General features: G+C 31.8%; 1 protein-coding gene across 1 annotated transcript; it reads right to left on the bottom strand.

Annotated features, from left to right (window-relative positions):
* Positions 1-424: 424 nt before the first annotated feature.
* On the bottom strand, positions 425-3888 carry LOC145624558 (putative serine/threonine-protein kinase PBL10). Its single transcript, XM_081677610.1, has 7 exons — positions 3683-3888; positions 3348-3505; positions 2558-2856; positions 2101-2236; positions 1864-2006; positions 1600-1723; positions 425-1027 (listed from the first exon to the last, which is right to left on the bottom strand). Exons 2-7 carry the CDS (start codon positions 3397-3399, stop codon positions 612-614), a joined length of 1170 nt encoding a protein of 389 aa, XP_081533736.1. The 5' UTR covers positions 3400-3505; positions 3683-3888; the 3' UTR covers positions 425-611.
* Between the last annotated feature and the right edge of the window lie 9011 nt (positions 3889-12899).

Genomic DNA, 12899 nt, shown 5'->3' with positions numbered 1-12899 from the left:
AGAACTAGAGAAGATTTGAGAAAGAAAGGATCTACTGTTTTGCTCTTTTCTATTTTTTTACCCAAAATCCAAAAACAGCTTTTTAGATTTGTATGAGAATGATGCTGTACTGTGTCTAGTATTGAGATGATTATAAAAAAACCCGACAAAAAGGTTACAATGTTTTCACTTCACGTGTAAACTTGGAAATAATACTCCACTTTTCAAATCATGCTTTTCTCTTTTTCAACCTAATACTATTAGAGAGAAATTTCTTTATTTTGTGAGACTATTTTATCTATTACTTCCTCCGTTTTCTTTTACAGCACGAATGTATAGTTTAGGATTAGAGAAGATAAACGAACAATACATTCATCTCATTACATGAGCATCGGATATATCTAGGAGATAGCAACTTAATTTTATACTCAGAAGAGTCACTAACTGACATCAAAATATCCTGCGGAATTACATTAGTTGAAACAAGAGCTGTACATTCACAACCAAAAATATACTATAGGGTAACTTTGGATCTCAACTGACCTGAGAATACAATTCCCCTAAATTTGGGCAAAATATTAAGGGATTTTGTCATCTTAGCAGCAAAATACTGTGGCATAGAACGAGGTGTTCTAAGGTCTAGGATATGACACGGCAGATATTGATCTCTTGGTGCTACTTTCTTGTGAGCTCCGTCTCCTAGCCCGGCCTCCGGTGCTAGAACTGCTTCGAGCTTCCTTGGAGGGATCTTGAAGCTGGTCTAATTCTTTCACTATCTCATTCATCAAAGGTCTGAACTTGGGCTCAGTTGATAGGCATCTGAATGCAAGGCTGGACACTCTGAAAGCAGCATCCAAACTATACTGACCCTCTAGACGATTATCTAAGATGCGGAAGATTTTCCTCTTGTTTGTAAGGTAAGGACGGGCCCACTCGACCAAATTGTGTTCTCCTGATGGCCGGTTTTTGTCCATTGCCCTCCGGCCTGAGAGCATCTCAAGGAGTACAACTCCAAAGCTATAAACATCGCTCTTGGTGGTCAAGTGACCTACAAATTAATAAAAGTGGAGCTTAGAAAACGACTGGCTTTAAATACTAGATTAAGGAAACAAAGTGTACTTTTTCACAACGGGATTCAGAGTATGGGGGTGGATGCCCTACGTATGGGGTAAACTCTCGCCTCCACCACATCAAACAAATTGCATGTGAGGAGAGCCAAATGGTAAGGATAGGCATTGCAACAAGTTGAGGCAACTATTTAAAAAATTGCAATGATCAAGCAATATACTATAGATAATGAATATAATACATAACAAGCAGCAATTTAAGATTTAAGGTCGAAGAAGCTAGCTATTCAAGACAACCGTTTGTCCAAATACGACATATTTTTATTCTGCAATGAACTAGAACGACAAATATATTAGTATACAACAAAGTAGGGGTGAGCAAGATCCAAAGTTAAGAGTTATTCAAGAATGCCATTTGTCCAAATAGGACATAGTTTTATTTTCATAGTGGACATTAATACTTCCAAGGAAAAGAATCTGGCATCTAATTGTGGAAAGAAACGAGAAGAAACGCAAAAAGAAACGAACACCGAGGCATGTGCATCTAAAATACCTGTGGCTAGATACTCTGGTGCTGCATATCCGTAGGTGCCCATTACGCGAGTTGATACATGACTTTTATCACCCGTTGGCCCATCCTTGGCCAACCCAAAATCCGAAAGTTTTGCAGTGTAGTTCTGTAATCAGTAGTAAACTATACATCATAATCACTTCCTAAATTTCAAATGTTAAACAGAATGTTGAAGAAGCATCTAATGAAGTAACAAAATGATGTGATTAGAAGTATGAGTGAAGTTTATTCTTGACAGTCACTCACCGAGTCCAGTAAGACATTAGAGGTCTTAAAATCGCGGTATATAACTTTTGTTTCAGCACTGTGAAGAAAGGCTAGCCCCTTTGCAGCTCCAAGAGCAACTTTCATGCGAAGGTTCCAAGAAAGAGGCTGAAAGTAAGAACCTCCTACAATCAAATCATTAAGGTGATTAAAATTATGTCGAAAGATTAATACTTCTGTATCACTTGAGCTAGTCTTAACACAAAATGGGAAGCATACTTCTAAACAGATGGTTCTCCAAGCTTCCCCTAGGCATGAACTCATACACTAGAAGGCGATGTTCATCTTCCACACAATATCCTATCAATTTGACAAGATTAGGATGATAGAGCTGCCCGAGGTAGTTCACCTCCGCCTAACAAAACCAGAAGCGAAGAAGCCATCAATAACATAACACATTTCAATATCACAACATTTTTAGATTATCTAGTAGATGAGTACTACAACATTGTTCATAATCCTAACAAATTAAACCATTAAGGACAATCTTGTTTCCAATGCGATCAATACTTCAACAATCATTCCTATTCCCAAAAATCATTAATGAATAGTTTTATGATTATTGTAATGCCTAATCATCTAACAATTTAACATCAATTGACAATTTAGACAATGAAAAAATAGCCATAAACTTATAAAGTTGTAGCAGCTACCAATAAGATGTAATGAAACTCACCAGCCATTCCCTATGACCTTGGAAGCTCTCTTGATTAAGCCGTTTCACAGCAATAACCATGCCGGTACCAGGCTTGGTGGCGGCATACGAGTTCTCATCGATCCATCCTTTGAATACGGACCCGAAACCGCCTTCACCAAGCACACTATCAGGCCTGAAGTTCCTGGTAGCCGCTTTAAGCTCAGAGAAGCTGAAACTTTTTAAATTAGATGATTGCAAAATCTCACCCTCACTCCTTGGTGTCAAAGGCACTGATGAGACCTTACTTACATCCGAGCTAACATATTTTGAGTTTATCCCTAAACAAATCAAAATCCCAAATCAGCTAATTACACAAAGTTTTACATTAATCCAATTTGGGCCAATAATAATAAGCATTTTCTAGTGATACAAGTTCAAAATTATTTATTATTGGCAGAATTTTTATATGATCATACAGATTTGGGTGGATTTAGATTCTATGCTAATACACTTAATCTAGAAGATATTTTCCATAAAGCACATATTTAAATTATTGTACAAAATTTCAGAAACTTTTCGCCTAACAAAATTCACCTAAAAATGTAAGCTTTATCAAGTGGGAAAAGGATAATTTGACGCACCAAACAAAGGAAAAAAGAAAAGAAAAAGAGCGTCGATAATTATAGCACCCAACATTTAGAAAAGAAACAAAGGGTACACCCAAAAACACACTTTAAACCAAGAAATTAACTCAAATTTTTAATGGTGTTATTAACAAAATTTGAAAAATCCAAAATTCCCAAAAAAAAAAATGAAGAAAGAAATGGACCTGTGTGAGAAGGGCTTTCGGCCTTGATTCGAGCACTAAGACAAATACCCATCAAAACCCAGTAATAATTTCACTCAAATCACTTGTTTTTATGAAAAAGAACTCAACTTTGAAGAAAATAGCAGGATCTTTGAAACCCAGAAAACAGAACCTGCAACCTGGATCAATGGAAATTATAAGTACTGTTAAAAGCTCATTATTTGAGGACTTTCCTACATAATAATTTTATCATAAAATCACACGAATAAACAATTATAAAAGAAAGGAAAAAGAAAAATCATAAAAAGAAAAAAAAGCAAAAAAGAAGGAAGCAAAGATCACTGGTGAGCAATCACCTCTTTGACTGAAGAAAATAGAGAATAGAATTGTAAAGAGTGTGTTGAGATTAGTGAAGTTTCTTAGTAGTATTACGAGTACTTGTATTTGAGAAGAGAGAGAAAGTGTGTGTTAGAGAGAGAAAGAGAAGGAGAGGAGAGAGATTGAGAAGGAAGGAAACAGAGGAGCAAAGGCTAATAAATGGCGGGTTGGCCCCCCTTTCAACCCCCACCCCGTTTTTTTTCTTGTACTTGTTGCTATACCTTTCAAACTAGGATCATCATTATCGCTTTTTTGATTTTTTGGGTACGTTTTTGTACTGGGATCGGTTTTGTTCTTTTGAGCTACTCTGCGGATACATAACGGAAAATGAAAAGGAATAAGTAAGAGAAATAAATTTATATAATATCTCCTACGGAGTATAATTCAAGTTACTTGTAATGACTTGACATAAAATTTGAGTAGAATTATCTCATTATTATAAATAATCTGAAACGAAAGTGATATATATGATTAACATTTGGCTAATGTATACTTGTATAGTAGAGTATTGAAATGTCTAGTATGGTAATGTCTAGTGAGCCCTGAATTTCAAAGGTAGGCAATGTGTTCGATTTGTGTCCAACACTCAACAAAGGAGGTGAAATGTAGTCATTGACAGCTTACGATATCTGATATTGCCAGCAAGGCAAGTAAATATATATACTACGTACATAGTAATGAACCTATTGAGATTAATTGATTAAGAGTGCGGATCTTTGTTTATTGGATAGTGAAATAAAATTAAATTAAGTAATAGATTATGCAATGTTTCTTATTTTCCTATATAGACATGTTATAATATTATCGAAGGTTAATATCAAATATTTCGGAATAGTGTAGTATTTCAACCCGATTTACAACTTTGTGAATATAATAATAGAGACAATATGATAGTTTTATTAATAAAAAGAGATTACTATATTAAAATAAAAGTTATTATGTTGAAATAAACAATTGTGTGACATTATAAAAGCTATAAGAGGTTAATTTTTTTTAATGAAATTTTTAATGTAATGGTCAATATGAATAATAATAATCACTATGTTAAAATTAGGTCACTATTCAATATAATGTCGTACTTTAAATTCATAATAACATTAAATGTCACACAAGTTTTAAAAAAATGTTACTACATTAAAATTACGTGTCACTATGTTTAATATAATGTCATTTACATGTGTATAAACCTTAGGTCCATGTAAAATTGTATGGTAGTAAATATGCTACTTATGATGATACCTCATACCTATCTTCGTATACAATCATAGACAGAATGGTTATAATAAAATGTTCTATCATCATCTAATCATCTATGATTATTATACTAATTACCCATCTATGATTATATACGAAGATAAGAGTGAAGTCGTGCTCGTTGCTTAGAATAGTTGTGTTAGTGCGGTATAAAAATACTGACAATCAGCAATAAAGTAAACAAGATACTACTCCATTTTTTTATTCTTGTCAAAAAAAATAAAAAGGAAATCATTAAAAAAAAATTAAAAAAAAACAATCTTGGGGGGGTCGCCACGAGTCAATGGTTTTACGACCGTAAAAAGCTTTTTGAAGGCTGCCGGTTTGTTGGACCGAGATTCCAATTTGTTTGCATAAATTGCCTCAAATTAACGTTAATAAAAATAAGACAGGAGTTATTAATGTTGGAAGTTGATGGCTCACTTCGAAAAATGGCTATTCACCTTTGTTAGTTCAAGGCTTTTAACAGTTTAAAGGTCTTTTACTCTTTTTGTTACTCGTATCATTTTGAGGAAAATATTACTTCATACTATTGATATGACAATCTTATTCATGTGCTTTCTTTGGTTTCTAAGAAAATATTACTTCATATTATTGATATGACAATCTTATTCATGTGCTTTCTTTGGTTTCTAAGCAAATGATCCATTTGAATTTTAATGAAAATGAAATCTAACACTCTCTAGATTTTTTTTCTTTTTTATGGAAAGGCATGGCACTCTCTACATAAATAATACGAAGCATAAAGTAATACGGAGTAAGAAAAAAAAAATTAATTTCAATTGTCTAAGGCCCCGTTCTCTTCAACCTTAATTTTACTGAACTGAAATTATTTTTACTGAACTGAAATTATTTTTGCTGAACTTAAATTATTTTTACTGAACTTAAATTAATTTTACTGAACTGAAATTATTTTTGCTTAACTGAAATTATTTTTACCGATTTTCTATTATAATTCTTTTTTAAGAAAACTGAATTTTACTGAACTGAACTTATTTTTACTGAACTGAAATTATTTTTACTTAATATTATTTTTGTAAGGTGAAGAGAACAGCGCCTAAATCTTTTTTTTTTTTTTTTTATTGTACTTATTTTCTAAACTTATTTTAATTGAAATTATTTGGTTTTTCCTATGTTTTTAATCTAAAATTTTATTATTCTATACTTTATTTAAGAAAAAAAAAGTTTTTTTTTTGAGAAATTAAGAAAAAAGAAGTTAAATAAATGAAGTTTAACACTTTAACAAAAAGATCCTCATACTTTATTTTAAGAACTAATAATATAAGACTTTATTGCTAGCCTTTTTTCAGCATTATTGAACTTTATAAAAAGTTTTAAGTATAGGGTAAAAGGAGCATGCTATTTCATTGACTATGATTATTTAAATTTTTGGATAGAATTTGACTATATGATTTTTTTATCTCGTGTGCGCTATACACCGACAGTATTATACTTTTAGTATATATAAATTTTTTTAAAAGGATATATGAAAGACCCTGTTGAACCATCACCTCTCATAGATTAGGTTAGTCTAGCTCCACATGTCAACGTTTGAGAGCAAATGGGGGAGATAAGGGAATCCCCTATTCCCAAACTAAGCAAATGTAGTTGGTTCTCAAAGTTCGAGACAAGTTTGAGCTCCACCAACTATTACACTTTTGGTATATACTTGTATATGTCTAGAGGGGATATACATATTTTAAAATACTACGTTATCTGTAATTTTTAATTTTTTTTTAAGGTAAGGAGAAAGACCCTCACCGCACCTCAACACTCACGTTTTTTTTTTTTTTTTTTTTTTTTTGTCTGGTATTTACGGGTTAGAGATTTTGAGAGTGATGGGAAAAGGTAAGAGATCCCCACCCTTAAAGTGTCTCTAGTTGGGATTGAACCCCTAAGTCCCCAACCTCAAGGTTGAAAGGTAACAATATAATCTTACCACTAGACCAAGCTTAGCTTGGTACTCCGTATATATGTGTATGTCTAGTCTTCCTAGTCGAGTATATTTATACATTGTACAATGATAAACTGATAAATGACGTACAAGTTTGCACCAAAAAAAATAAATGAGGTACGAGTATTTATCATTCCGTTAAAAAGGAAAGTCATGTCTTAATCATTTTAAGAGGATGAAAAAACTGTGATAAAGATCTAATCAATGTGGGATAATCAAGTAAACCATGCATCTAGTCATATAATTGTCATCAAAGGAGGCACAATTAGTCAATAAATGAAGCCGCTCAAACTATAATCCACAATTGATCTTGATGTCCCACGCAAATAATAAAGTGGGAATATATGCGTCAAATCCACATACAAGTATACATTTACTTGGGAAAATGCACAAAGATAGTCAGATTTTCCATACCTAGCTTAGTGTTAATTTTTTATTTTGACGGAGCTTAGTGTTAATTAAGATGAGGACTATGATATACTAGGATGGACATGACACAAAGTCACAAACACACAATTCACTCTCAAATATACATGTGTGAAAAAATAACTGTCTGATTGAAAATTTCTTAAAATATACAAAGTGTAAAAAGAAAATGCATTTGAGAGTGGACTATATTCTCACACTCAAATTATATACTCTTTTGGGTTGATTTCGCGGGTGTTAATAAAGTTAAATAACAAGAAGTAAAAATATATTGAAAAGATAAATTTATATGGGATTTATAAAAAAGTAGAGAGAGATAGTAGTAAAAGTATATGGAAAAACAAAGTTTTATATGGGGAAGCTAATTTTGCACAAATATTGTTGCAAATTGGTGAGTATTTTAATGCTAATGGTTCATTCTTTTTGGGACTAAAATTAGGCCAAATGAATCGTTATTTCGGGGACGAAGGGAGTAAAATATATTAACATTAAACTTTTTATTCGAAGAAACTAATCTAAGGGTATGTTCTCATTGACTGAACTGAGCTGAACTGAACTGAGCTGAGTTGAGCTGAGCTGAGCTGAACTGAACTGAAATGAATATTTTATAAGAGAAGGAAATTAAGAGCTGAAATGAACTGAATTGAGCTGAACTGAAGTGAATTTCAATGAAAGAGAACAGACCCTAAATATGTATTCGTATATGTCATTAATGTGAAATGCTACATATAATAACAGTTGATATATAGATGGTAATCCAGTTGTTTAAAGTCATATAAAATGTTAGCTAAGACCAGACATCGAATCCTAATAACGCGCATCACATTTTTCACATAATCTTCGAATAATTTTCAACAAATTCAAAAGCGAAGTTTATAAAAATTAAGTGGAGAACGTGAAGGACATGAGGTTGGAGTTAAGGAATCCGTGAAGATGTGAATTAATGGGTTAATTGAAGCCAAACAAACATTTATATGCTTCCCCAATGGAGACCCATACCAAACTACTCGTATGAAAATGAAACTAAACATCACACTTTAATTTCTTTCTCACTTATAAATTAATTATGAAATTATTAAGCTTCTAGATCAATTTTCCATGACGTCATTTCTTCGCCATACCTTACGTACACAACAACCAATCATTATTTACTTGATCAAATCAGGGCCCTCCATTCTGTGTAGATCTTTTCACATCATCCGTTAATCTTGACGTTTGATTTTGTTTTACATACAAATAAAACATATTCCTTAAACTAAATTACAAACTAATTGGACCGCTTTTACGTTGATGTAAATGGGAATGGGATAATGATCTTAGGTTGACGCCCGTAATCTCTGGGTTACTCATACATAATTTTTTTTTATTATTATTTTTTTTTTGACAAGGACATAATTTGAAAAATTAATACTTTGTTCAAAGTATTTATAAATACTTATAAATTTTGTATCAATATCATCATAATAAAAAATGACTGAAAATTATATACTCCAGTTATTATTTTAACTATTACTCCATACTCCATATTAGTAGTATTATCATTTCATTTTACAATGAAAATTACTCCGTATTGATATTAGTAAAAAAAAAATACAAGTAAAATAAAAATTGAGTACTATAGCATAACAATTTTTTGGTTTGTAAGATTAGTTTTAGGGCCTGTTCTCATTAACTGAACTCAGCTGAAATGAACTGAACTGAACTGAACTGAATATTTTATAAGAGAAGGAAATTAGGAGCTGAACTGAACTGAATTGAACTGAATTTCAACGTAAGAGAACAGGCCCTTAATAGACCCTTAGTATTATCATTTCATTTTACAATGAAACTTTTAAGCTAATTGTTATTATAACTACTTTGAACTCCAGTGGCTAGTTATTAGCTTACAATCTAAATGAATTTCACATCCTTTATTTACTTTTTATATTTTATTTTTTTAATTCTATTTTTTTTTAGATAAGTTTTCTTCCAAGCAAATTAGCTTGACAAAACTAATTTGCTTAACCAAGCTAATTGCATTTTCTAGCTTCACTAGTCTAGCTAATACCTCAGGATTATTTAATATTGCAACTTGCAAGCAAGTCCCTAGGTAGTAGGTACAGGCAATTGAATATGCCGGATAATTGAAGACAAAAAAAATAAAAAATTGTCGGGTAATTGCATGTAAGGCAAGTGTAAGCGTCACATGAATGTGGAGCCCGTCTTCTTTCTTCACCCAATTGGAGTTGCCGACTTCCCGGCTACCCTATGCCCTTACTCCTTACTTTTACCCTCTTTCTGTTTATTTGAACCTGTTTTCATCCACTATTGTAATTTCATATGTTGCTCGTGTAAAATTTATAAACAAAAATTAATAAAAAATATTTTACTTAAACATCGTGTACTAAACACAGTTCTATTCCCTTTGTACACATTTTTTTGTTCATATTACTATCTCCGTTAAAATTACTTGCAACTACGGAATATTTTATCTCTCTCAAATAATACCCAAAAGTTGCAAATAAATGTTAACAGAGTAGTATGATTATCCATATGACTTTTGACTTTGTTTTTTAACTTTATATTGACTAATTTTGGAATGGTAATTTACATAGGAAAGAAATTTTATTGGAATAATCTCAATATCTAATACAAGTACAAGTATACAAATATAATCTTTTTATTATTGTTACATATTGATACTTAATTACGTACTTACCAATATAACATTAATGATCGAAGTTTCGTATTGAAGAAGGTAGTATAGTACTCAAAATATTCACATTGGTATGTAGAAAATTGATAATTGTTTACACGATCACACAATAATAAGGTACAACATTTATATCATCAAACAAATTTCTAATGAAGCTTTAAAATCTCTTACAAGGCTACTCGTTACATCTTTCCTAAAAAAAAAAAAGGCTAGCAATGGCTATAATATCTCAATACTCCAAGAAATCATGAAAGTAAAATTACAACTACGTACTTTGGGCCTGGTCACACTTACTTAATTTCAGCTCAGTTCAGTTCAGTTCAGCTCTAATCAGTTCAGTTCAATTCAGTTCAGCTCCAATCAGTTCAGTTCAGTTCAGCTCTTAATTTTCCTCTCTCATAAAATATTCATTTCAGCTCAATTCAGTTCAGTTCAGTTCAGTTCAGCTCCAATCAGTTCAGTTCAGTTCAGTTCAGTTCAGCTCCAATCAATTCAGTTCAGTTCAGTTCAGCTCTTAATTTTCCTCTCTCATAAAATATTCATTTCATTTCAGTTCAGTTCAGCTCCAATCAGTTCAGTTCAGCTCCAATCAGTTCAGTTCATTTCAGCTCAGTTCAGTAAATGTGAACAAGCCCTTTCTGTTTATTTTTTTTTTTTTAAAAAAAAATACTGTAATTCTTTAGAAAATGTTAAATTTTATTTTAATGTCCATATAATTTGGCAGAAGATGAGAGTATAGTAGAGTAGCATGCAACAAGTGTTATGGAAACTTGGCGATATTGGGGTGAGCTACAACTCATCCAGTGCATATATTGGTTGAATAAGCGAAGTACACAACCTAGCTGTACAATATGCATTCGCTCGTGTACCTGCACAAATTGCTTTGGGAGGAAGGTCAACTTCCTCATCATTAGTTGATGTTCACCCAACTTCTAGCTAGCTAGGTTGCCTTGATCAATTCATGTCGACCCATTTTTTTTAACAATAATTTAAAATTCCTATTGTACAATGGATTGAATTCATTCTTTAACGAACTGTACGAGTGTATAGATAATATAATTACATAGTTGTATAAAAAATTAATATTGTGAAGAAAAAAAACTTGTCAAAACCAATTTAAAAAGATTTTGTATGTAAATTTTTGTTCTTAATAAAGTCAAATTGTAAAAATACATGGCCAAGGTTTATAAAGTTTGTAAAAAAATTTGACGAGGTAACCAAGTCAGATCAGGCCAAATCAATTATATGTATTTCATATGTTATACTATATGTGTAGTTGTGTGGGTAATCAAGCCAGACTAATTTGAGCCTTTGAGGTAATCACACAACACGTATAGGTGAACAATATTCTAGTTTCTCGAAACATGAATGGGTCAACCGCGTTACACAAACTTTTTCTCTCAATCAATTATACGTGTATTAACAACATAAGATACATTCACACGTATATAAACAAGCAATGGAAGTGAACCGGCCAACAACCGAGTAACCGATTGGTCATAATTTTCCCAAACGACACATGTGACAATCAAATTGGTGGCTATGAAATATTAGTAACGTACTAACATGGTACATAAAGAAAATGTACAAGAAGTAGTTGAGAGAATAACTTGCACTTTCTTCTTTTGGTGAGGGTACTACTGTACTAGCATAGCACATACAACTAATATAAAGTAATTTTTCAGGGTAAAGAGCATATGTGAAATTTGGTCCCAAGCTCCCAACTCCCATTTAAATTTGGTCAAAATAAATGCATGGTTGACTTTTGGTGGTATTAATACTTAGCTTGTACTTTACGTGGCTACTAACTACTCTACAAATCTACAATAACATAGCTTTTGTAGTATGTATTGAAATAAATGGTACGGAATATATAATATTTGATAGGTGGAACTTAACACTGAACTCAGTTGACCTTTAGACGCCAATGTATTTGCATTTGTGGTCAATTTTAATGCATTAGTCAATTGCAGGATATTTATAAAATTAGTAGATGAGCCTCATTAATTAATTAAGAGATTAATTAACAACCTGTACTATCAAGTTTCAAGGTCACGTTTTGGATTATCTACTTTCATTTGTAGATAAGCTTAGCTTGTTCAATCTTCTAGCAACCCACTAGATGATTTTTTATTTTGGTGATGGAATAAAGCATTTAAGAAAAAAAAAATCTGCCTAATTATTAGCTTAGGCTTATTGAATAAATTGTTTTAATATTAATTCCTAAGAGATAACAAACAAATCACGGGTGGCAACCCATAATATAGCTCAAATTGCTATTGTAATGTTCATAATCCTAACATGCCAAATTGCAATTAGATATCATCTCAAGCTATGTAGGAGCTATATGTCTATATATCACTATATGTACTAATACGTCCCAAAGTCCAATTGCATGACTGTGTTATTGGAGATTCGGAGGTGATGACGGTGTTGGTGGAGGACTTAGGTTAATATTTTTGAGTCAGTATTCAACATGTTGTATTAATAAGAATTAATAAAACCGTTAACGGATAGCAATACTATTTATTTGTTAAAAAAAAAAACTAAAATAAATAATATTATGAATTATTTCCAACAAATTAAAGTATGACTATGTTATTATCTTGTATGTTTACTTTCTCAGTGAAGTTAGTATGGAGTATGTATTATAAAACATTACAATTGTTTGTTGCCATCAACACAAAAAATTTACCATTCATACATAAACTTTAAAACGATAAACATGTATGAGTAAATTATATAGGCAAAGGAAAAAAAAAAAAAAAGTCAATCAAAATCAATAGGCTCAACAATCCTCCAAATTTAGTTTCATATGAAGCATTTTTTCAGTGTGAACAATCCTCGATCACTCACTCTCTTAAAA

The sequence above is a fragment of the Chenopodium album genome, chromosome 3 (assembly GCF_948465745.1).
Source record: "Chenopodium album chromosome 3, dcCheAlbu1.1, whole genome shotgun sequence".
In the NCBI taxonomy this organism is placed as follows: Eukaryota; Viridiplantae; Streptophyta; class Magnoliopsida; order Caryophyllales; family Amaranthaceae; genus Chenopodium; species Chenopodium album.
The sequence above is the reverse complement of the archived record's forward strand: the minus strand, read 5'-3'. Positions and strand labels throughout refer to the sequence as shown.

What these genes read in the sequence shown, in the direction of transcription:
- LOC145624558 (XM_081677610.1), bottom strand. Translation starts at nt 3,399, where the DNA reads ATGGGTATTTGTCTTAGTGCTCGAATCAAGGCCGAAAGCCCTTCTCAC. An exon ending in AAGGTCATAGGGAATGGCTG is followed by an intron (nt 2,237 to 2,557) that starts GTGAGTTTCATT and finishes TGGTTTTGTTAG; the next exon opens with GCGGAGGTGAACTACCTCGG. An exon ending in CTAATGTCTTACTGGACTCG is followed by an intron (nt 1,724 to 1,863) that starts GTGAGTGACTGT and finishes TACTGATTACAG; the next exon opens with AACTACACTGCAAAACTTTC.